At 43.3% G+C, this 26,589-nt stretch overlaps 2 protein-coding genes across 5 annotated transcripts in view; both read left to right on the top strand.

Moving 5' to 3' along the window:
* Window positions 1-8,927, top strand: part of LOC117966723 (zinc finger protein 768-like) — a 12,815-nt gene extending 3,888 nt beyond the window's left edge. For 3 of the 4 annotated variants that reach the window (XM_059018532.1, XM_059018535.1, XM_059018533.1), the window contains exon 2: window positions 3,291-8,326. In XM_059018532.1, coding sequence (XP_058874515.1) covers window positions 3,399-4,853 — 1,455 coding nt within the window. In that variant the 5' untranslated portion in view covers window positions 3,291-3,398 and the 3' untranslated portion in view covers window positions 4,854-8,326. Of the gene's footprint in view, window positions 1-3,290 lie in introns of all 4 variants that reach the window. The other variant, XM_059018536.1, reaches the window with a different exon arrangement.
* Window positions 8,928-16,546: 7,619 nt separating this feature from the next.
* On the top strand, window positions 16,547-25,174 carry LOC117962424 (uncharacterized). The gene is made up of 2 exons (XM_034913339.2): window positions 16,547-17,076; window positions 18,491-25,174. Exons 1-2 carry the CDS (start codon window positions 16,665-16,667, stop codon window positions 20,329-20,331), a joined length of 2,253 nt encoding a protein of 750 aa, XP_034769230.2. The 5' UTR covers window positions 16,547-16,664; the 3' UTR covers window positions 20,332-25,174.
* The last annotated feature ends 1,415 nt before the right edge of the window (window positions 25,175-26,589 follow it).

Here is a 26,589-nt window from a genome sequence, read left to right as displayed (position 1 = left end):
GAATGGCAATGTATTTAAAAAAAGCTGTAATATCTCCTCTTCCAAACATGTTACATATAAGCAGCTGTATGTCTCCACACTCTGAACAGGCAGCGATTCAGTCCACAGTGCCCTGTTCTGATACTTGTGATTAATGTTTCCTCCCTTCAGCGCTATGTATTGATTCTGATATTATTAGGTACTGTTGCTGGTATTCTGTAGATATTCTCTCCCTCTCCACCCCATCTATTCAGCCACATGTATGAAGAGCTACAGCTCCCAGCATCCCTCACTGTTCCTACTGCTCCCGAGACACGCAGTTTGATTCATATGCAATACAATGTTATTATCATTAGCACTGCTGTCTTTAAAGGAGTGCTAACCATCTTTAAAATCCATTCGCTTACCTCTTACTACCCTGACTCCCTGAAAACGGTATCAAAGGAACATGAGCTGAAAACAAGAAAAAGGTCTAGTTAAGCAAATTATTAGTTGAATTCAGGGTCTAGTTAAATAATTGAGAGCTCGGTTGGAATGAAAACCAGCAGCCACAGCGGGTCCGCAGGACTGAGTTTGAGAAGCCCTAAGTTAGACACAATTTGGTATGCTGCAATTGACCCAAGAAGTCACTAAAAGTGGTTGAAAATAGATGAATGTTCGCTCAATGATACACAACTGTGCATGATTAAGCTTGATTAAGGTGTGTAATTGGACTGTAATTAATCAATTATATGGTAATTACAATTACAAATACAATTACGCCGGTGTGCCACGGTTCGAATGACACATTACACAAGGACATTGTAACGGACCCCAGGTCTGGTTTGCACGCACACTTCCCATGTCACCTCGGCAGTGTCTTCTGGGTCAGTTCCAGGTTTTCAGTTCCAATTCCATTTCCTATTCCTTTTAAAACCGATTCTCAATTCCAGTTCTAATTCCTTCGAAGGAAATGGAATTGGAGTTCATATTTTAGAGACATAATAATTGCTGTGATTGTTCAGCTGCTTTCATTTGGAGCCAATTTCAGTGGACTTCAATTTGAGTCCTTGCAATTGCAGTTTGGATTCATGATGTGTTGGAATTGATTAAAAGGGGCTGGGAATTGGAATTGGGAATTGATTTTAAAAAGGAATTGCAATTGAAAACCAGGAGTTGGCCCTGACCCTGATGCCAGTCCCTGTACAGAATAGTGTTGAACTTATCACTTATATTTGAGCATCAAAAGAAATGTATCACTTATATTTGAGCATCAAAATAAACTTATCACTTATATTTGGATAAAATTCACTAGATGTGATTGAAACTCTGTTTTAGAGCAGGTGCAGTGACTTTTTATTGTACTGATTAACAGTTGACATCACGAAGATGCTGCAAAATGATCTGTTGATCTTGGGCAGGTGTTGTGACTCTTGGTCTCCCAGTTTGTTGCCTGTCATTGACAGAGTGTGTCTGGTTATACCGTCTCGCCAGGTTTGAAATTGCTGGCTGTGAGCACCCAAGACATCGAGCCACAGTACGCTTCCCTAGTCCAGCTACAACATGCCGATCGCATGAAGGCGCTGCTCTCTTGTCAGACGTGGCAGATTGATTTTTTTTTCTGTGATTTTCTTTATTGCTTTTATTCAAGCTTGCAATTCAACAGCTGAAATCATATCCAGAGTCCAATCAACTGTCTCAATAATTAGGTGATTAAGTGCATCTGCTAAGAAATAAATAATAATAAAATAATAATAATATCCCTGCAGTGTATATGGAGCTCTGCATGGTCCTGACAAAGACATTCAATGTGCCTACCACGTAAACCACACCTTTAGTTTGGTACCGTGCTTCCACTGGCTTTATTACACTTTGCTGTGCTTCTACTTTTCTAAGCGTTAGTCTACCATGTTTTTCATATGCTTCACCATACTTTTCTGTGCTTTACCATGTTTTCCCTGTGCTTTATTACACTTTTTACTGTGGGACACTTTTCCTGGGTTTTTCCTTTTACTTTTCTACCGTATTTCTTTAGTTTTGTGCCTTATTTGTAGTTGTTTCAGCAGTGTGGAGTAGTGGTTAGGGCTCTGGACTCTTGACTGGAGAGTCATGGGTTCAGTCCCAGGTGGGAGACACTGCTGCTGTACCCTTGAGCAAGGTACTTTACCTAGATTGTTCCAGTAAAAATCCAACTGTATAAATGGGTAATTGTATGTAAAAATAATGTGTAAAAAAATAATGTAATTGTATGTAAAAACAATGTGATATCTTGTAACAATTGTAAGTCGCCCTGGATAAGGGCGTCTGCTAAGAAATAAATAATAATAATAATAATATGCTTCAGTCATAGTCACTCAAGCGTGTCTGGTCAAGGATGAATGACTTGTCCTATGCTTACATTAGTTACAAAGGTCTCGCATGTGCAGTTTTGAAAGAAACATAGTTATAGCACACGCATATTTCCATTTTAAAAGAAGCGATCTAGTATTACTTTTAGTTGAAGGAAGCCTTCAGTTTCTCTGGGTTTGGCTGAATGCATCTGATTCAAGCATTCAAAATCCTAAAAGGTATAGACAATGTCGACACAGGGGACTTTTTCGACCTGAAAAAAGAAACAAGGACCAGGGGTCACAAATGGAGATTAGATAAAGGGGCGTTCAGAACAGAAAATAGGAGGCACATTTTTTACACAGAGAATTGTGAGGGTCTGGAACCAACTCCCCAGTAATGTTGTTGAAGCTGACACCCTGGGATCCTTCAAGAAGCTGCTTGATGAGATTCTGGGATCAATAAGCTACTAACAACCAAACGAGCAAGATGGGCTGAATGGCCTCCTCTCGTTTGTAAACTTTCTTATGTTCTTTTAAGTCAGAAGTGGAAGCAGCAGCTGGTTGGTTAGTGACAGGAGAGATTAAAGCGGTGCGATTTCACTGTCCAGGTGACCAAGGAAGTGCAGCGTGATCTGAAGCATGGCTTGTGCAAACAGAGATTCCTTAACCCAGCGTATTAGCAGATATAATGTTTTAAAATAAAAATCCATGTTCCCTATAGCGTGTTTCTTTCAGACCTGCATAACGAATGTATAAAAATGTATTGAACTGTATTATTAGCTACAATGACTTTAACACGACTGGAAATCAGACTCCTGTTGCAGGTTTAACTACGAGATTATTTAGCCCGAGCGTCTAGGTAACAAGCTCAGTTGTTAATCTCACAGTAAAACCAGGAATGGATCAAACTGCTCTGCAATGGGTGTCTTTATTTCCGTCCCCGTTTAATCCCTGCGATTGGTCTGAATTGTAATATTAATATCACCTTTTTCTTTTTCTCAGGTTTGTTTCTTCAGCGCTACGTGTCCGGGGAGAGGAGAGGAGGAAAGCTGGGAGGTGGGACAGAAAGAAAGATAGGGAATAATAGAGAGAGAGATATCCTTTCTTAAAATGGACATCAACAGCTCTGCCTTTCCAGCTGGTGCTAAAAACACGCACAGCGACCTGGGAACACGAACTAAACAAAAGATTCCTGGGAGCTCCATGGAATTCTACTTCTCGGAATGCTGTGACCGGAATGCCGCCACGGAATCAGACTTCAGCGAGTTCAGCGATCCCGACAGTCAGCCCATCGACCTTTCCACGAAGAAGAGGAGCCCAAAACTGGGCAGCGCTGCACACCCCTCTGCACCCCAGGCAGCCCCAACGAGGGGCCCCCTGTGCCTCAGACTGACTCTGGAAAAACGTGAAGGCATCAGCGCGGCACCTCCTGCTGTGCAGGAGGAGGTACTGCAGGCTAGGAGCAAGAAAATCGACTCATTGATTTTAAACAACTCATCTGGCAGCTGCGCAGATAACAGCAACGGCTTGAGAATCGTGAAACTGTACAAAGCCGAGAGGAAAGATGTGGGAGTGGAAAGGGATAACCAAAGTCTGTGTGTCGCACGCTGGCTCAAAACTGAAGACCAGGAGGTTGAAATCTCGGAGGGTCTGGGTGGTAAAGGTGGCATGGCGGATTGCATTAAGAGAGAGAGGGAGGAGGAGGGAGAAGGAGAGGGGCAGGCTGGGAGGAGCCCCTCCTCCGACTCAGACGCTTCCTGCGAATCAGGAACGAGGGGGCCGGGAGGGGGCGGGGGTGTGCTGCTGATCGACGACAAAGGCATCCCGTACACAGTCACGCTGGCGGGAGAGCGCGTCTCTGATTCTGAAGTGCCGGACCACACCTCGAACTCCGTGAAACTAACTAAGCACGCTGCCAGAACGCCGCTGATCCGTGGGAAATCCACCGCGAAGCGGGAGGGCTTGGAAATCCCAACCGACAGCGAGACCGGCAGAGCCCCCGAACTCCCCGGGACCCCGATAACCGAACCTTCGACCCCACCAGTGAAACAGGAACAGGCTCCCGTCTCTCAGACAGCGACGGGCAGGACACAGACCCCGGAGCCTCTGATCCCCCCCAGGCGCATACTCTACTGTGAGGTCTGCTTCCGAGCCTTCTTTTACCTGTCCGATCTGGAGCGGCACAGCATCACGCACTCGGAGAGCAAGCCGCACGCCTGCACGCAGTGCGGGAAGCGCTTCAAACGATCGAGCCACCTGGAGCGGCACAAGCACATCCACACGGGCCAGCGCAACTTCGCCTGCGCGGTGTGCGGGAAGCGGTTCCGCGAGGCTGGGGAGCTGCTGCGGCACCAGCGGGTCCACACCGGGGAGAAGCCGTACCAGTGCGAGGGCTGCAGGATGAGATTCGCAGAGCGCAACACGCTGCGCAGGCACACGAAGCGCAAGCACGCCCGCGAGGGGCTGTACATGCAGGGGGCAGGGACCCCGGACAATAAGGACTGGTACTCCAGCTCTGGGCTGGGGGAGGAAGAGGGGGAGGAGGAGGGGGAGGTGGGCTCTTGAGAGAGCAAGGAGCTTTTAAAATTTTTAAAATGTTGATTTGACGACAGTATGCCCCCTTCTTTGATGGATTTGTAATAAGTTATTTTGTACAGCCGACACTGTCTCTTCTATCAGTTAGTATGTCCAGTTGACCCTAGGGATGCTGGGAGCTGCAGTTCTTTGTATTGTGGCAGTTCAGATAGCTGCAGTATAAAGATATATGGGTACACATACACTAGAAATGCTGCTTGAGACCGAATCAGAATAAAAACCACAGCTCCCAGCATGCCCCAGCACTATCAGTAAGAGTGAGGGATGCTGGGAGGTGTAGTTCTTGATGCTGTGACAGTATAATATGATGATTGAGTTTACACTTTCCCCCTCATAGACCCCAGTGTTAGATGTTAAAGCCAGGCTGCCCTGTAGCCAAGTTTCAAGAGCAAGGCTACAGGAAAGAGCTGCAGACAATAAGCAGCAGATATTATACCTCCCCATTGAAACCTATTAGCAGCAAGTACACTTTGCTCAGAGTGTAGATCTCACACTCACAATGTCATGACAAGCATTCAAAACGCTTAAACCACAACAGGATTCAGTGCATAGAGATAGTACTTGAAAGCTACAAGTTCTGTATAAACAGATTAAGTTTTTTTAAACGGATTTAGATTTAATGGCATATAATTAGGGCTGTATTTTTTTCACTGTAAAAAAAGTCTAAAAATAGGTATTTCAAGTTTTAAAAAATAGCGTTGTCACATTTCAAAAATTCATAATTTTCTTTAGAGTTAATATATGACAGACGTTCCTAAATGTTTAAATGCTCACCTGAAAAACAGTAAATGCTAAATTGTAGAATATTTAGTTTATGTCCACCTTTTAAAGATGGTGTTCACCATCAGTGAATAAAAACATAAATAAATGTAAATATAACAACAGACACGTGAATTGTTCCACACTTACACCGGACAGAGCGATCTTTTGCAGAAATATTTCCGATCTTTGGTGCAGCTGGTGTCTTTCTCGTTGAAGTCATTTTAAAGAAGTCGTGCTGCTCTGTGCAGTGCATGTTCAGTCATTTACCAGAAGCAAATTAAACCGGCTGCCAGGTTCCTAAATGCAGCGTAACAGGCAGTGCGTTAATAAAGAGAACGTTTGCTGTATTTATTTTTAAGTGATAAAACATATGCCTGTTTACACTGTTCTTTCAGAAATGGGTAGTTTCACAAGGAACTACATATTACACAGCAATGATAACCCTGAGAAAGATAAACCTCACTTCTGATATGTTTCAAAGTGTTGGGCGTGGCATTCTCTTGTACTCTTTGTATGACAGACCCTCCCTGACACAGCAAAGAGTGCACGAGAATGAAACACTCTCTCAACACTCACAAACATATTATAAGAGACACCCGACACACCACAGATTAGCTGATATAAAACGGAGGTACAGGGAGAGAGGAGAGGGAGGGTCTGTCATGCAAGAGAATGAAACACACTCTGTACGTGACTAGAAGGAGACACCCAACACTACAATACTGGGGCATGTTGTCAGCTCGAATTCTTTAGACATAAAAGTTTCATTTTTGGATTTTAAAAAGCCCTGATTGGCAGTTCACACAGTTTCCAGTGATTGATTATCCCTACCCAGGGTTTCAAAATCCATTCTCTTACTAGCTTATTAGCTTTATGAGCATTATCACTGCGCCTCCCTTTAAAGGAGGGCTCACCATGTAGTTGCCTGCTGTGTAATTTGCGTAACACAGGCTGGATCAGCCAAAGTGTCTTTACATGAGTGCAGATCCGGAGCACTGCCAGCAAAGCAAGGGAACACCCTGAGGGGCAGTCCACTAGATGGCGCTGGCTCTCTCTTATATAGAGATCTACCTGCTGTGCTGCATGGCCCTGGCAGCAGCTCCTGAACTCACAGGTAAAGCAGCACAGACTACAAATAACGTAAATAAACACAGCGTTTGAGTGGTTGCAGTGTAAAGAAGCACTCGGAATGATTGCAAACATCATCAAACAGGGGTGATATAAAAAGTATTGAAACGGCCATTTGCAGCTGTAAGTACAGTTTCGTTCAGTGGAGCGTCAATTATCCAGACTAACTGCAACCGATGTCAGTTCAGATGTTCACATTGATTGGTTAATCAAATCATATATTTAATAAAACAATTTCTAATCTTGCAGCACATGTGTAGCAAATCCCCCTGGATTACTCTACAGTGCCATGCAATCTGAATATATGCACTGCTGTACTAATTTAGAGCACATGGGCACTGTAGATCTGAGCAACACTGAACAAAATGAACACAAGTGACCCAAATGAGCATTCTGATGACTGAACAGCTGGGATGATTGGTTCTCCACAGTATTGTACAGAATCGTTCCAATGATTGGCTCTCCACAGTATTGTACAGAGTCGTTCTGATGATTGGCTCTCCACTGTATTGTACAGAGTCGTTCTGATGATTGGCTCTCCACAGTGTTGTACAGAGTCGTTCTGATGATTGGCTCTCCACTGTATTGTACAGAGTCGTTCTGATGATTGGCTCTCCACAGTATTGTACAGAGTCGTTCTGATGATTGGCTCTCCACTGTATTGTACAGAGTCGTTCTGATGATTGGCTCTCCACTGTATTGTACAGAGTCGTTCTGATGATTGGCTCTCCACAGTATTGTACAGAGTCGTTCTGATGATTGGCTCTCCACTGTATTGTACAGAGTCGTTCTGATGATTGGCTCTCCACTGTATTGTCGTTACCCTCCCTCCTTCCTCCCCAACGCAGTATAACTGAAGACTGACTTTTATAAGACTTCTAAGAACATTTTGTTCATGTATATTTTTGTTTGTTCTGCTAAAACAACACACACGGGCCTGGCCTCTGCATTAGGACCTGCCTGCCTGTCTGATCGGGTTTGGTGTTGTCCTGGTGTGGTTCATCTTCTTTTGCTATACCATGGGTCCCTCTATTACGCTGAAGGGGTGAACGAACACTAAGCATCGCTGCGGACCCCCAACAATGCTGAACCCCGACTTTCAAGATGATAACGCCCCTGTCCGCCGTGCCAGGATTGTGATCGGTTTGAGGAGCGCGACAGAGAGACTTCAGGCATCTTCCACGGCCACCACAATGATCTCGACCCGTCTGAACGACTCGTCATCACGACCCCCTGCCTGCCTCTGTGTGCTCAGGATTAATGAGGGAGCGGATCCACAGAGACACCTTCCAACACCTTGTGGAGTCGAGGTCACATCAAGGCTGAGATCAAACAGTGACCGATAGCAGGGACAGGTGCTAACGAAGTGACTGGGCTGTTTATTATACAAATATGAAAGAAAAAAAGAACAAAAGACTCACTGGAGTGCCGAGACCAAACTCTAAAGATGGACAAATATAGAAAATTAATAAAATGGTGCCATTGTCATGTTTTAAAAATGATATGCTGTAACAAATCATGGCTACATTAAAACAAACTGAGATGCAATTGTACTTGAGTAGATATGAATTTAAAAAAGTGTTAAAAAATCCATCATTTAAACACTACACTGCTAACCAAGGTTTCTAAATCCATTCCCTAACCTCTTAATAGTTGTATTAACATTATCACTGGTTCCTTTCTTTAAAGGGGCGCTGACCAATTTTAAAATCCACTCTCTTACCTCTCATTAGCTTTATTAACATGATCGCTGGCCCCCTTCAAAGGAGTGCTGACCGTCTTTTAAAAAAACATCTATTATTATTATAGACGACATGAATTTCAGCACCATTTAGCATTTCAAAATTGGAATTTATTAAATAGTATCTTAATACGAAACTGGCTCCATTTTGGCTCTGGAGCAGAGTCGCCGTTTAGCCAAAGGAATGCAATTTCGTTATAATAGCGTGAGCCGCACACACACGGATTCAATAACGTGTCTGCCGACACTAAGATAGTCCAACCCCTCGCATGCCCGCGCCTTTAAGGTGGTCCTAACAAAACATGTCGGAGACTGTGTCAGACAAAGCCTGTCCAAAATCCGGATGGGGATGCAGACCCAGCCGAACCGGCACCGAGCCAAACTGAACCGAACCAGAAGCGTTCGTGAAAGGTGTGTACCGTTATAACAGATAAGAATACTAATTCAGTCTATTTAACTAGCTGTCTGTCCATCTAAATAGAATACTTGTTTTTATCAATTGGCATGTCTAGTTTTAAAAGCACAAGTGTTTATCTCAATCTGTCTTTCCGTCTGTATATCTAGCAGAATGTTTTTGAGCTTGTGCTTTCAAACACTGAGTGTTTTTATTTTTTTATTTTTTTTTTTTTTTGCGGCGAGTGTATCGCTATTAACTGCAATTAGACTACAAAGTGCAAAAACTATCACACACAGAATTACAAGCAGGGAAGTGGTGACGGTTTAATTAATATATATATATATATATATATAATTTATTTCTTAGCAAACGCCCTTATCCAGGGCGACTTACAGTTGTTACAAAATATATCAGTAGAAAGCATCACATTACAAAATATCACAGTATTGTACCGAACACCGTCATGCGCTCTCTTGTTTTTTGCACCATAATGAAACCGAAACAAATATTAAATATGAAAACAGATTTCTTTAAATCTTATTTGAATCACTGCCTGCTGTATGTTCCCTTATAAAACTACAGTAAATGTGCACGATAAAGTCTCCCACCCTGCTTTTCCCATGGTTATACTATGATTTCCATTACTCGAGAGTAGATGTTAAAACTTCATGCTGATTTGAACTCGGCTCTCGCCAAGATAAGCACCAACTAAGACGTAGCTTTACAGAAAACTAATGTGATCCATATGTGTCGCCATCCATTTGCACTTCCTTCCATATGATGGTGTAGATATCCTTCACATCGTGGTTTGTTTTTTATATGTTTTACCACACCACTCTGTGCTTTTAGAATGCTTCCCTATGCTTTACCAGACCTCTCTGTGCTTTACAATGCTTCCCTATGCTTTACCACACCTCTCTGTGCTTTACAATGCTTCCCTATGCTTTACCAGACCTCTCTGTGCTTTACAATGCTTCCCTATGCTTTACCAGACCTCTCTGTGCTTTACAATGCTTCCCTATGCTTTACCAGACCTCCCTGTGCTTTACAATGCTTCCCTATGCTTTACCAGACCTCTCTGTGCTTTGCAATGCTTCCCTATGCTTTACCACACCTCTCTGTGCTTTACAATGCTTCCCTATGCTTTACCAGACCTCTCTGTGCTTTACAATGCTTCCCTATGCTTTACCAGACCTCTCTGTGCTTTGCAATGCTTCCCTGTGCTTTACCAGACCTCTCTGTGCTTTGCAATGCTTCCCTGTGCTTTACCATACCTCTCTGTGCTTTGCAATGCTTCCCTGTGCTTTACCAGACCTCTCTGTGCTTTACAATGCTTCCCTATGCTTTACCACACCTCTTTGTGCTTTACAATGCTTCCCTATGCTTTACCACACCTCTCTGTGCTTTACAGTGCTTCCCTATGCTTTACAATGCTTCCCTATGCTTTACCAGACCACTCTATGCTTTACAATGCTTCCCTATGCTTCACCAGACCTCTCTGTGCTTTACAATGCTTCCCTATGCTTCACCAGACCTCTCTGTGCTTTACAATGCTTCCCTATGTTTTACCAGACTTCTCTGTGCTTTACAATGCTTCCCTATGCTTCACCAGACCTCTCTGTGCTTTACAATGCTTCCCTGTGCTTTACCAGACCTCTCTGTGCTTTGCAATGCTTCCCTGTGCTTTACCAGACCTCTCTGTGCTTTACAATGCTTCCCTATGCTTTACCACACCTCTCTGTGCTTCACACTGCTTCCCTATGCTTTACCAGACCTCTCTGTGCTTTACAATGCTTCCCTATGCTTTACCACACCTCTCTGTGCTTTACAATGCTTCCCTATGCTTTACCAGACCTCTCTGTGCTTTACAATGCTTCCCTATGCTTTACCAGACCGCTTTGTGCTTTACAATGCTTACTTATGCTTTACCATGCTTTCACTGTGCTTATTATAGTTTGCTGTGCTTTCATTATGGGAAACTTTTATAAGGTTTAGTTTGCCATGTTTTTTTACAGTATGGTAGAAATAGTATCTTCAGAAGTATTGTCATTTATTTTCCCATTCACCTCCTTTACCATCTGATGGTGTTTTGCCTCAATCATCCTGAGTGGTTCTGAGTCCTGCTGCTCCTCCAATACTGAGTTCTTATCATTTTAAATCTACCTTTACCTGACTTTGAGCTGCTTTACCTGCTTATCTATACCTGACTTTGAGCTGCTGGACCAGGGTCCAGAGAGGAGTAATTATTTTGAGTGTAGTGTAGTGACACGAATGGGAATGAAGGTGCATACTGAGTGTGTCACTAAACTAAAGTTTATTGATTGAGGGTAGCTTACATACAGAGTGAGTTGTAAACATGAAAGGAGGAGGGTTGTTACCAGGTAAAGTGCAGTGAACATTTGTTCCTGTTTTATGGCGTTTTGCCAATAAATATCGCTTGTTAGGGGACACAAAAGCCCTGTAGATAGCGGGGACCTTTCAACCATGCGTATCTGCAACTAGTATTTGTAATGAAGGATAGCTGATCCCCGACGGGCCAGGTGAAAGGCTGCCACTGGTCTATATTAATGGAGAGTAGGCGGGGCTGGCAGAGTTGAAAGGTTACAATGTCACATGACTGAATGAAATGAGGAAGGCTGTTAAGTGACTGGCAGGATTCTTTTTGATAATAATAATAATAATAATAATAATAATAATAATAAGAAGAAGAAGTCACGTCTGCATTAGAGCCTATTAGCAGCAGCTCCACTTTGCTCAGAGTGTAGATCTCACACTCACAATGTTAATGACAAGCATTCAAACATTTAAACCACAACAGGATCTATTACAGATTACGTTTGTTAATGTCATGTTTTTGTCAGTTTATTGTTTAGATAATGACTTCTAGTCACAGACAAAAGTACTGGCACCCTACACTTAATATAAGATAATTCAAAAAAACATGTTAAATACAAGCATGCAGTGAACATTGGCCACTAATTAATATGACAAAGACCAAACTACACAATTTCTGCTAGTTTAACAATCTTTATAAAAACAATAAACGCACACTGTGGCACCAACCCCCCCACCCCCCGGCGTGTTTTGGGTTTTGTGTTGTATGTGGTATGTTATATGTATGCGTGTAGTGGTGCACAGAGTGTGCTGAGATTCAATTGAAAGATTGATTAGCAGCCGAGTCTCGGCACAGCTGTATAAAAGAGTGAGTGTTTCACGCACACACTGGGTTGGTGTGTTCAGAGAGAAACAACATGAGTTAAAGAGAAACTGAAAGAGAAATCAGTGGCTGCTCGTGCTGGCGTGACACCAGCGCGGTACTTGTTTTATTTAGGGTTTGGTCAGTGTTTGTTTAGTGTCTGTTTGTTTTGTTTCTGTGGAGTGTTTTGTTTTGTTCAACCTTTTTATTTATTAATAGCTCAAGCAGCGCTTTCATACCTGTAGTACTGTCTGTGTGTGCTACTCCTTCCTGGACTGACGTCACCACACAAGCCAGCCTGTTCACACACACTTTCAAATATTTGTTCATGACAAAGGTATTGGCACCTTTACATTAAGTCTGTAAAAATGTAATAAAAATGTAATTATATATGTTTTATATTTAATTGATTGAAAAACATTACACAGTAACTAAGCTGCATTATAAAGTCAATAGCTAGAAAAAAGAGGTAACTATTTCCAACATCTGTTGAAGAAAAACATTTTGGCCACACAGTAGATGATGGTCAAGACGAAGCAGTTGGATTCACGTTTGAGAAAAATAACTCGTACCAAAACTACAACAAAAGAAATGACTACAGAACAGTATCAAAGAACTATGGAATACCAAAATCCACAGTCCGAGCAATAATCAAGAAACACAGCAGAACAAATTGAACTGAAACGCTTGAAAGAAGTGACCGTCCAAAGAGAATGATGGGTACAGCAGGTAGGAGAATCATCTGAGCAGCGGATTCAAATCCAAGGAGAATCATCTGAGCAGCGGATACAAATCCAAGGAGAATCATCTGAGCAGCTGATACAAATCCAGGGAGAATCATCTGAGCAGCTGATACAAATCCAAGGAGAATCATCTGAGCAGCGGATACAAATCCAAGGAGAATCATCTGAGCAGCTGATACAAATCCAGGGAGAATCATCTGAGCAGCGGATACCAATCCAAGGAGAATCATCTGAGCAGCTGATACAAATCCAAGGAGAATCATCTGAGCAGCGGATACCAATCCAAGGAGAATCATCTGAGCAGCGGATACAAATCCAAGGAGAATCATCTGAGCAGCGGATACCAATCCAAGGAGAATCATCTGAGCAGCTGATACAAATCCAAGGAGAATCATCTGAGCAGCGGATACGAATCCAAGGAGAATCATCTGAGCAGCGGATACAAATCCAAGGAGAATCATCTGAGCAGCGGATACAAATCCAAGGAGAATCATCTGAGCAGCGGATACGAATCCAAGGAGAATCATCTGAGCAGCGGATACAAATCCAAGGAGAATCATCTGAGCAGCGGATACCAATCCAAGGAGAATCATCTGAGCCGCTGATACAAATCCAGGGAGAATCATCTGAGCAGCGGATACGAATCCAAGGAGAATCATCTGAGCAGCGGATACAAATCCAGGGAGAATCATCTGAGCAGCGGATACAAATCCAAGGAGAATCATCTGAGCCGCTGATACAAATCCAGGGAGAATCATCTGAGCAGCGGATACGAATCCAAGGAGAATCATCTGAGCAGCGGATACAAATCCAGGGAGAATCATCTGAGCAGCGGATACCAATCCAAGGAGAATCATCTGAGCAGCTGATACAAATCCAGGGAGAATCATCTGAGCAGCTGATACAAATCCAAGGAGAATCATCTGAGCAGCTGATACAAATCCAAAGAGAATCATCTGAGCAGCTGATACCAATCCAAGGAGAATCATCTGAGCAGCTGATACAAATCCAAAGAGAATCATCTGAGCAGCGGATACAAATCCAAAGAGAATCATCTGAGCAGCTGATACAAATCCAGGGAGAATCATCTGAGCAGCTGATACAAATCCAAGGAGAATCATCTGAGCAGCTGATACAAATCCAAGGAGAATCATCTGAGCAGCTGATACAAATCCAGGGAGAATCATCTGAGCAGCTGATACAAATCCAAAGAGAATCATCTGAGCAGCGGATACAAATCCAAGATTAACAGCCAAGAGACATGGAGCTGGTTTGGTCGTGATGTGGGGTGTTTTATTAGTTCAGGGACTGGAGACATTGATATGATTGAACATCAAATGAATGCAGCCATGTATCACAACATTCTACAAAGTACAAGGATGCCATCTGCTAGTAGGCTGCTTGGCAGACAGTTTGTCTTCCAACACGACAATGAACAAAGCATATGGCTAAGTCAACTCTGGAGTTCTTGAACTAAATAAAGATAGAAGCTCTGGAATGGCCTTCACAATCATCAGATCTCAATCCAATAGAAATGCTTTGCACTGATCTGAAAAAAGCTGCAGCCAAGCATTGTGTATCCAATCTGTCTGAGCTGAAGGAAATATGCAAGACAGACTGGGCCCAGATTTCACCAACATACTGGTTAGGAATTATCATACCAATACTTTTGTCATGAACAAATATTTTAAATTGTGTAACTGCTATTATAAAGGTTGTTTGTTAAACTACCAGAAAGTGTGTATGTGTCTGTATTTATAAGAGTATGTATAAGTGTGTATGTGTCTGTATTTATAAGAGTATGTATAAGTGTGTATGTGTCTGTATTCATAAGAGTATGTATAAGTGTGTATGTGTTTGTATTTCGGTCTTTGCCATATCAATTAGTGGCTAATGTTCACTAAATGCTTGTATTTAACACGTTTTCTTGAATGATCTTATATTAAGAGTAGCGTGCCAATACTTTTGTTTGTGACTGTATTGTTTCTAAATGCTGGGTTGGTGCTTCTAATCTAATCCATTTCATTCTCTTGCACTCTTTGTAGAACAGACCCGTCCGACACAGCAAAGAGTGCAAGAGAATGACCTACACTCTGAACATGATCAGAGGCAGCCACTAAACACTTAGAAACACCCGTAATAACAACAAATAAACATCATAATAGTACATGCATTATTATTTTTAGTATTGCATGCTAATATCTGTTTAATACAATAACATTTCTTTCTTTCTTCATTTCTAGGTTAAAAGAAAGAGAAATGCGGCGCCAGCAGCTTTTCCAAATACCACCGAAGCCGAGTTTCGTGTAGTATAGAATAGCATGGAATAGCGTATTCTAGTAAATGCATTACATACTGTAGAAGTGCTGAGCTCAGAGTTAGTATAGTGTAATGTAGCGCAGTGTTGCACAGTATTAAGAAGTTCATCCTTATACTATATAAACTCTGAGTATAGCATGGTATACTACATCACAGTATTGTACAGTATACTATAGTATAAAAGTTAATTCCTGCACTGTATAAAATACTACAGCATAGTAAATTAGAGTATACCGTAGTATTGAGTGCAACTTGCAGTATAGAATAGCATCAGTTTCATCTTCATATTATACAGCTTGGAGTACAGCATAGTATAGTATTAGTAAAACGCCATAGATACCAAGAGTACGGTGTAGTACAGTATACTTGTGAGTTAATCCCTGCACTACAGATACTCTCAACATTACATTACAGTCCAGTATAGTATACCAAGAGTAAAGTATAGTAAAGAGTTCTATACTAAAGAATCTGAGTGTAGTATGATGCAGCCCATCTCTATACTATAGAAACCTGGAGTATACTACAATACATTATAATATTTTAAAGTTTTCTGTAGTATTGAGCTTAGCTATGCTATAGGTTTCAGTACAGTATTATTCAGCTCATCGCTATACTATATAAACTAGGAGTACAGTACATTGCATCACAGTCCAGTCCAGTCCAGTGTAGTGTATAAACTAAACTCAGAGTACAGTACAGTCCCCTTCACTCTACACACTTCCAGGTGAGTTGCTGGGAGGAGGAGGAGGGTGGGGGGGTCATGTCTTTGCTGACACTCAGGGGTCCCTCAGCGGCAGGGGGGTTGGGAGGGGGAAAGCAGGAACAGGGAGAACAGGAAGCTGGCGCGCACCCCAACTCCCTCCCCCGGCTCTCCGTCTTCCTGCTGATGTGCGGCACGTTTGGCCTACCCTTCAGACACGCCTCGGAGCTGCTGTACCACGAGCAAGCCCAGCATGGCAGGCAGCCACGGGCCAGCGAGGCAGCAGGCAGCGGCAGCAATAAAAACAGCAGCAAGCGTCTGAGCTGCACGATCTGCTTGCGCTTCTTCCAGTGCGCCTCGAACCTGCGTGACCACTACAACGTGCACACCCGTGAGAGACCCTACCTCTGCCCTTACTGTGCCAAGGGCTTCACCCAACCCTCCTCCCTCGCCACCCACAAGAGACTCCACACTGGAGAGAGGCCCTACCACTGCCAGCGCTGCGCAAAGAGCTTCAGAGACGCTGCCAAGCACAGACGGGTCCACGAGAGAGCAAGGGATGGGGGCAGAGAGGCTGGAGGAGAGAGGGGGGAGGGAGAGGAGCTGGAGGAGAGAGGGGGGAGCAGGGAGAGGGAGAGGAGCTGGAGGAGAGGGAGAGGAGCTGGAGGAGAAGGGGGAGCAGGGAGAAGGGGGAGGGAGAGGTGCTGGAGGAGAACAGAGAGGAAAACAGCACACCTGACATGACTGTTACTTGGGCTGTGCAGAAAGACTTCTTAAGCAGTTATCAAAATCTTAATGGTTCACACAAGCCTGAGACTCAAAGATTCGAAGGGCAGGGAATTAGGCCGGAAGTGGGGTTATGGGATTACAAAAAGGATGAGGAATTCGCTTCTTAGCTCAGAGAATGACGCCAGCCGTGAGGACCCAAGCGAGGAGAAGCAGGAAGCAGCCCAGGGGAGGACTGGAGCAGGATCGAGACCGGAGAGGGAGATGAAACGTGACTCGTGCCATTACCAGACCAGTGGTGATACTGAGATTCCAGACAGATCAGATCCCAGGCTACTAGGGCGTGGGTTTGAACTGGGGTTCAGCCCTGGGGGCGTACTGGTCCTGGGGTTGTCTGTTACTGGGAGGACTGGGAGTCGGATATCTTCACCTAGAGCGGTGGAAAGCACTGATACCGAGATTAGATGTGCAAGTGAACAGAGTGAGTTTAACGCACTGTAATATTAATATAAGACTTGTAATATTGGGTGTTTCCCCTGGTAAAGGCACGGCCGCATGGTGTGCAGGGTAAGTCATACAGTCGGGAGCGCAGGTTCCGGGCTGGGCGAAGTCACTGGTCTTCACTGGGGATTCCACAGGGAGCATCGCTTTGGTTCTGGCGGTCCCGTGGGTTAAAGAGGCAAAACCCTACCGGACAGGCACCCAGTGAGCTGGGGCAGACACCTGCAGGGCTGGCCTATGTCCTCCAGAGGTCGGTAGCTCGCCGACATCTGCTCTAGAGTTCCTTGGCCGTGAGATCAGAGCTGTGTGGGGAGATGCTGCGGTGAGGGAGAAAGAATTGGACATTCTAAATTGGGGAGAAAATCGGGGCTCTTTAAATTTACTTTTAATATTGGTAACTAACAAAATAATCCTACACTTGCCAATCGCTACACAAGTCTCAAATGTGCAGTTCTAGCAAAACGGATTTTCATTTCATGTGCTACTTCACTGGGTTAAATTAATCTGAAAGCATGGCTTGTGCAAACAGATCGTGCTGCACTTCCTTGGTCACCTGGAGGGTGAAACTTCACCCCGTCCACGGCTTCTTTCATTAACCAATCAGCTGCTGCTTCCCCTGTTGACTGACACACAGCCAGTGACTCTACTGAGGTGACCTAGGAGGTGCGAGTGTAACAGATTTCCTTAGAGTAAGGCATGGAATCTGAGAACTTGCTTTAACCCAGTGTAGTAGCAGATATCATATGACAATATATGCTTTCTATAACATATGTTTCTTTCAAAACTGTGCATTTGAGACCTGTCTAGCAAATGGCAGTGATGAATCTTCCCTGTTTTAAACTTCCATTTACAGTCAGTTCTCACTAATACGAATTTCAAGGGAGCAGCAAAAAATGTGTCTAAAGCCAAATGCATCCTGTCAGTTTTTATTGACGTTGCAGTACCAGTGAAATCAAATTTAAGTTACAGAACAATGACAAGTATTATACATTTTAAAAGTACTGTGCATTTTATCGAAACTTTTAAAAAATGTACATTGCGAGTATACAGTGAAATCTGCAGCAACATCTTTCTTTTTCTTGTGTCGTGGTGCATTATCCACTGCTTTCAACACCTCCACTTTGGTCTGTAAGGATAGTGCAAGTTTTTGTGTGAGAACTATAGCAACTCAAAATGCATTGTTGGATCTGTAGTTCCCAAATACATTAGAGGCACTAATCTGGATGCAAGTTAATACATTTCCCAGTATCCTTTACACTCAGCTGTTTGAACTAGAGTGATTCGTAATTTACAATAAATGTTAAATTTGTCTGGGAGCTTGTAAAAAATGCGTACTATCAGGAAATGTTATTTTGTGTCAAAGTAATAAGACAAAGCCTTTCCCCCTCTCCCAGCTCATAGTTTCTCAACACACAGTGGAACTCGGAAGGTTGAAATCAGAGATCCGGAGGTGATCCGGAGCGCAGATTCAAAGACACTCGATCCCTGCCTTCCAAATGAAGAACGACCCTTAGGCTGCAGCTCAGATCAGAGTGGATTAGAAAGGAGAGGGGAGCTGAACACTGCTGGGTTTTCGAGGGCACACAATCGACTCCAGCCTCTCAAGACTGTCTTAAAAATCGAGCCGGTCAAAGGTTTAATCAGACACAGAGTGGACTTCCCAAATGCCTCAATGGTCTATAAAGACATGTCCATTCTTGAACCCGGTGGGACACCTGGGGACACCACGGATCCATTCGCCATACTTCCAGACAAAATTCTGGAGGATTCTCATGGCGTTCCGGTGGTTCTTTTCCCAATTTTGGGAATGTCATTGGCCGGCAACCAGGGAGTTACAGCGGCTGAACTGGAAGTAGATTCTGGGAATGTGTCACGGTCCATTTCAAAGCGCAAAGCTTCTGAATTCATAGTGGAGGAGCTTTTTACAGACATCTCAGATCTCCCGATCAGATCTCCTAAAACTGGGAATGACGCCGCTGGGAATCCGTCGCACTTCATGGGACACAAAGACAGACTGAATATTATATCATTCCCAACCCTGCTGAAACAGCTCCATAGAATCCCTCCTGATTTAGGAGAAAATCCCATCAATAATAATTATAATAATAATAATACTCATTCATTGTCTGCTTCTTCCTCTGCTAGTTACAATTCTGAGTGCTACATAGAAGGGGACATAATGGAACACAATGGCTTTACTCTGAAATCTTACCCAGTTTTGATCAAGCTGATCCAGACACCAGCTGACCCAACTCCCCTGGAAAAAGCCAGCCCTGGAGTAGAGTCCCAAGAGGAGCAGTCCAGCCACGGGTCGTCAAACACAGGCTCCTGCCATAACCATGCTTCCCAAAACCCTTGGCTCGCCCCGGACGAACCCACTGGCTGTTCCATGCAGGAAAAGCTCTCTGGCTTCCAAAACAGAGATTCCGAGAATCGGCCTGGCTTCCCGACCTTGATCGAGGTGGACGGGCAGGAATACCTGGCCAGGTTCGGGGATCTGCATGCTGGATCTGCGAAAGTTGGAACTGGGAATGAGCTAGTAATGGATGATCCTGAGCAAACCCAGGAGGAGAAGGAGGAGGAATCAGTCCTAGATCCTGAACGCCATGGCATATCAGATTTCCAGATGCAATCCCAGCACCCTTTTGTTGATCCTTTGGGATTACCAGAGGAAGGGAAGACAAGGAGCCAGGCGGGATCGGTTTGGGAAACCCACTCCGCAGCCTGGGGACTGCTGGACGAGGGCATCTTGAAAAAGGAAGCAGCTTCCAAGCAGCGTCCCTTAACTCCGCACTCCTTCTCGCAAACGACGCTCCCCTCTCCCTCTCCAGCCCTCACAGCCCCGGAGCGCCCGTACCTCTGCTTCGCGTGTGAGAAGCGTTTCCGCAGAGCCACGGATCTGAAGGAGCACCTGCGCGTGCACACGGGCGAGCGGCCCTTTTCCTGCCCTGTGTGCTGCAAGGCGTTCACGCAGGCCTCGGCCCTCGCCACGCACCGCCGCATCCACACCGGCGAGAAGCCCTTCCAGTGCCGCGTCTGCTTCAAGAGGTTCAACAGCTCCTCGAACTTCGCCAAGCACCGGCGCACGCACAGCACTGCGCGGGGGGGCAGCCCCCGCTACCCCTGCCCCTTCTGCAGGAGGACTTTCAGAGAGGCGAGCAGCCAAACCCGGCACCTGAGCAGGGTGCACGGGGGAGGGGGAGGAGGAGGGGAGGACTACACTGTGATGGACTGAGAGGGGAGAGGAGAGAGAGAAAGGAGGGGACACCTTTTCAGAACTTCACTCAATCATAAAATCGAAACTAGAAGAAATTAAGAAAGTCAAGTTTGCAGACAAAAGTTTCGGCTAATGATTTGTAAGAGCACAAGATGGAAAATACATAGAAACAGATCCTGCTAATATCTCCCACGCACTACCCTGATGTTTGTCTGCTTGATTTTTTTAGATTTTTTCTGGTTTTTAATTATTATTATTATTATTTATTTCTTAGCAGAAACCCTTATCCAGGTCAACTTACAATTGTTACAAGATATCACATTATTTTTACATACAATTCCCCATTTATACAGTTGGGTTTTTACTGGAGCAATCTAGATAAAGTACCTTGCTCAAGGTTACAGCAGCAGCGTCCCCCACCTGGGATTGAACCCAGGACCCTCCGGTCACGAGTCCAAAGCCTTAACCCACTACACTACACTGCTGATTGAGTGAAGTTCTGGATGATGAAGGCGTTAAAATGTATGTCTGCTGCTTGACTATCTTAGTTTCTAGTTTTGTGCAGAGTTTCTGATTCAGTGTTTGGATGAAGTGTCTATAATATTAGAAGATCCACTCAAACATCCAGCATTCAAGAATGTTAGTGTAAAGTTGTGAAGTTCAGTGTTACCAAGTCATGCATTATCATTTTACTGTATCATTTTATTGGTCATTCCTATAGTTTCTTTGTCGAATGTGCCATTAAAGGTAAGAGTGGGTATGCTTAGTTCCAGTGCTGAGTGATTCCCTTTGAGATGACTTTTTGTCAGCAGGTAATTAATGAAGTCAAGCAAGCCTATCAAGGGAGTCCCAATCAATGGCAGTTAATTCCAGCGTTGATTTTATAAGCCGTTTGGAAGTGAATTTTCCTCTGAGGGGCCAGGGCTCAGTACTGACACATGCAGATTAAAAATAAATAACATTTTAAAACTACACACCTTTTTTTTTAAGAATGCTTCTTATTTGAATACAGTGCTTTTATCATCATCACTCTCTTCTCATTAAATTAACACAAGCCTCTGACTGCTGCACCTTCCCTTTCAACGCGAGGCCCAGTTTAACAGTCTGTTGTAACCCTACTGTGTGTGGGGCTTGTTTACTCTCATTTAGTATAGTAACCCGTATGAACTATTATTCTGGAAGCATTCTTGCGATTGTCGATTGTTTATGTGATTAAAGTAAGGAGTGCTGTCTGGCTCCTTTTCAAACCAGGACTTTATTAAAGGGGGTGTTCAGTTTGTTTGTAAATGATAAAATAGATGGCAGTGTAATCTCGGGTTTATTTTTGATCGGTATATGTCAAATGAGCCGTTTAAAGTCTGCGGTCTATCAAACTGTAATCCGCCATTGCTGGAAATGCCTCCTGTGATGTCACTGGTTGGAGTGTGTGATGTCAGTGATTTCTGTCATGCAAATTGTTTGGAAAATGTCACATTTTAACATGAGATTCAGAGCTTTGTAATGGTGACTTAATGATGATTTTGTACAATATCATAACAAAGTAATTTCTATATGATTTACATGTAGCTTTTACATGAGTTGTCCAGTTTCTAAATCTCCATAGTACTTAGTAGTAAAGTGAATGCACTTGGCGTCAGTGACCTGGGGCCGGTTGTACTAACGGGATCAGAAAACAGGATTGGATCCCGGCTCATTTTTAGCCGGATCATGAAAAGGTGTTTGTGTACAAAGCAGATTTTTGGATCAGATCTTTGAACAGCACTTGCGGTGACTGGGGAGGATGAGTATGCATGCATATGTGCAGTGCTTTAGGCTTCCACATACACAGTGACAATAAAGATTCAAAGGTGGACAAGCGGCAGCTTTAGCGGTGTCGTTTCGTGAGAAAGAAACTATACCATGATAATAATGAATAATAAAACATTAATAATACGTTAACAACTTATCGTTTAATTTAAAACATTAAAGCTGTTTGGGGGGGGATTGTTGTTGTTGTTATTATTATTATTATTATTATTATTATTATTATTATTATTATAGTAAACCCATGAATACAAACACAGGCTCCCTGCTGGTGATAGGTCGTATAACAGAGTCAGCTCGGATGTCTGTAAAGCAGCAGTCCAGTATTCAGGACCTCTCTATCCAGGCACATCATTTTAAAACTGGCATTTTGCGTGAGGCAGGATGAAACTTGGCCTGACCATTTCTCAGGAATTCTGTGCTGTATGCGAGGAATCTCAAAACAACAAACGCATTCCTCACGGGTTGGCTTTGCTGTGCAGTTAACGCAGCTGCACCAGAAATGGTGTGCTGTTCAGTCAGGATGCGGATCTCTCTCGCTGTCTGGATCAGATTCCCAGGAACCTCAATCCTTTTTAAATTTAACGCACAAAGTCCCACAGTTTCCCTTTCCGCTTTAAAGTTTTGGGAAAAATGTTGGGATCGTCGACGGGAAAAGGGGACGGTCCTGGTAAAACTGGGATGCTGGTCACCCTGCCTCGGGTGCTGATATTTTTACTGCTGTACCAAGGCTGTAAACTGACCCAAAACACACTGAAAAATGCAACTGATTCATCACATACGCCTGGCCTTTACTGAGACCTGCTTAAGAGCTGTGCATTCTGGGAGATGTGTTGACTGAGTTTAACCCCTTCATGCATGGAATATTAAAAATAGCTGAAAAAAGTAGCATTGAACACATAATAAATATATTTTTTATTTAAAAAAAAGTCTTCTTGCTTTATATGGTAAAAAATGGCATCCTCATATGCAGCTATCATGCATCCACGTCTTCCATATGTCCCTGTATCAAGGTCGCCATGCATAAGAACATAAGAACATAAGAAAGTTTACAAACGAGAGGAGGCCATTCAGCCCATCTTGCATGAAAGGGTTAATCCGAGTTCAGCCCAGGGCTTCAATCCCACAATCCACTGCTGAGGCGACACATTTCTAAAGAAACAAATCAAAATGATTTAATATCAAACGGATTAAAGAAAGTTAAGACTAATAGGGCTATTATATTTTCACAGCGTTTACTCCAGTCTTTTATCAACGTTTGTTGAAAGAGGTAAGAAGCCTGTACATTTTTAAAAACCAGAATCAAACAACTAAGTCCTATATTCCGAGTCCTCGTAAGCACTCTGTGTGGTTTGTTTAACATTTTGCAAAATGAACATGTTTTTTTTTACTACAGGTTAATTAAAGAATGGAAGAAACGCGTAGCAAACATGACCCCGCAGTCTCTGAAAACATGAGTGGCTTTGGTTGGTTTGCTCACGACAGCCTCTGTATTAAGTCACTGTCGTGCTGTTACTGATTGGGACTCCTGAAGGGGGTCCAGACAAGAGAAGGCAGCAAAAAATAACATACAATCAATGGCCCAAGCTGGCCCATATGAGAGCTCAATGTAGGGATTTTAAAAGCAGGCACATCATCTGATCTGAGTGCAGAGGCAGAGTTACATGTCTCAGCTGTGTGCAACTTTAAAAAAAAAAAAAACACTTGTGAAGGGGAATCGTTGAGAGGATGTGATTTTCTGCACAGCTCATATCAGCTCATATGTTTAAACAATGCAAAAGCCACTCATTCCTAAGATCCTGGTCTCTAATTGGTCTAGCTGCTAAAGGCTATACATTGAAACCTATGATTAGCTGAGCTATTGAAGGTTATATCTCGTGAATCGCTTCTTTTTTCATTTTTTTTTTGTTTTACCTTTTTATGACGTTTGCAATCTAAGCGGTTCTAATTTGAATGAAATATTTTATTTTTTTATACGTCTGTGCTGCTTTGACTACGAGTCCAGGAGCTGCTCTCCAGTTCCAGTTGTACTGCCATAGACACTATAACACAGGCTAGATCAGCCAGTCTTTACAGAAGTCAGAGCCAGCGATCTAGTCTAGTGATCTGACACTTTGGGTTGAGTTTTGTTCAGAGCCACACAGACTTATGATGAAGCTCAGTGTTTGCAATAAAAGGAAGCGATCAGAATGATTGCAGACATCATAGGAAGGTAGAGCAAGAAACACCACCAAAATGAGCTTGAATGTCATTACTGTTTAAAAGAAGCTGTTATGATGTCGGTGTGATCCTGCCCTCTTTGAAGGTGTTATTTATGACCTTCAAGTGTGCTAACCTGCCTTGTATTCTGTGTAATTGTGAAAGGTCCTCTTTGAATTGTGTTAATTGCAAAGATTCTGCCACTTCAAATGGCATTTTCTTATATATTTTTTTTTACTGCTCCCCGCCCCTTTAATTTGTATGTTTGTAATCATTGCGAGCGCTTCTTATGATTGCAATCACTCAAATACTGCTCTTCAGTTCCAGGTGTCTGCTCTGGATGTGTAATGTGGCTTCATATTATAGACAGCGCCATCTAGTGCACAGCTAGTGTACTGCCAACAAAACTAAAGTAAAAGTCAGATCACTAGATGGCGCTGCTGGCTCTTCTATACAGACTGGCTGATCTAGCCTGTGTTACACATGTCTATGGCAGTGCGGCTAGAACTGAAGAGCAGCTCCTGAACTCGCAGTCAAAGCAACACAGACTCTGAATAATTGCAAACATCATACAAAGCTATGGGGGGCAGGAAACCCTTTTACACTAAGTAGTTTTTTATAGACATTTTTTTTTTTTTACATTTTGTAGAGTTGTTCATTAAAATATACTAAAAGGATTTTACTCAATAATAATAACAATAATAGAATAAAATGGTTTACTAACATTGACTCTCAGTTGTGCTTTATTTATTAATGATGGCCTTACACCCTATTGACAGTGCTATGGCAGGTGAATCAGTCCCATGGTGTACACTCTATTGACAGTGCTGTGGCAGGTGAATCAGTCCCATGGTGTGCACTCTATTGACAGTGCTATGGCAGGTGAATCAGTCCCATGGTGTGCACTCTATTGACAGTGCTATGGCAGGTGAATCAGTCCCATGGTGTACACTCTATTGACAGTGCTATGGTAGGTGAATCAGTCCCATGGTGTGCACTCTATTGACAGTGCTATGGCAGGTGAATCAGTCCCATGGTGTACACTCTATTGACAGTGCTATGGTAGGTGAATCAGTCCCATGGTGTGCACTCTATTGACAGTGCTGTGGCAGGTGAATCAGTCCCATGGTGTACACTCTATTGACAGTGCTATGGTAGGTGAATCAGTCCCATGGTGTGCACTCTATTGACAGTGCTATGGCAGGTGAATCAGTCCCATGGTGTACACTCTATTGACAGTGCTATGGTAGGTGAATCAGTCCCATGGTGTGCACTCTATTGACAGTGCTATGGCAGGTGAATCAGTCCCATGGTGTACACTCTATTGACAGTGCTATGGTAGGTGAATCAGTCCCATGGTGTGCACTCTATTGACAGTGCTGTGGCAGGTGAATCAGTCCCATGGTGTGCACTCTATTGACAGTGCTGTGGCAGGTGAATCAGTCCCATGGTGTGCACTCTATTGACAGTGCTATGGTAGGTGAATCAGTCCCATGGTGTGCACTCTATTGACAGTGCTATGGCAGGTGAATCAGTCCCATGGTGTGCACTCTATTGACAGTGCTATGGCAGGTGAATCAGTCCCATGGTGTGCACTCTATTGACAGTGCTATGGCAGGTGAATCATAATAGTATTCCCTACAGAAAAATGATAGGAAATAAAATAATACTCAACACAAAAAGGGTGAAATGATCCCGACATTTTAAGATCCTTTTTCTTTTTCATGCAGTTGACAATTTTGTCCAGCAGAGGTCTCTAAATCACCAAGAATTCATGATAACACTGTTAATATCACTCCACAGGGTAGGTGACAAGAAGCAGGGGTTTGACTTTATCATTTAATCTGCAGTAACCTGTCAAAAAAATCATTAAACACACAGAGAAGTGTTGAGATGCACTGATTCCAATAGAGCTCATTAATAACATTTCAATAGACACTCTACTGTACCTGAACAACACATCCATTAAACACACAGAGAAGTGTTGAGATGCACTGATTCCAATAGAGCTCATTAATAACATTTCAATAGACACTCTACTGTACCTGAACAACACATCCATTAAACACACAGAGAAGTGTTGAGATGCACTGATTCCAATAGAGCTCATTAATAACATTTCAATATACACTCTACTGTACCTGAACAACACATCCATTAAACACACAGAGAAGCGTTGAGATGCACTGATTCCAATAGAGCTCATTAATAACATTTCAATATACACTCTACTGTACCTGAACAACACATTCATTAAACACACAGAGAAGTGTT

This window comes from Acipenser ruthenus, chromosome 60 (assembly GCF_902713425.1).
Source record: "Acipenser ruthenus chromosome 60, fAciRut3.2 maternal haplotype, whole genome shotgun sequence".
NCBI lineage: Eukaryota > Metazoa > Chordata > Actinopteri > Acipenseriformes > Acipenseridae > Acipenser > Acipenser ruthenus.
This window is presented reverse-complemented; position numbering and strand designations above follow the sequence as displayed.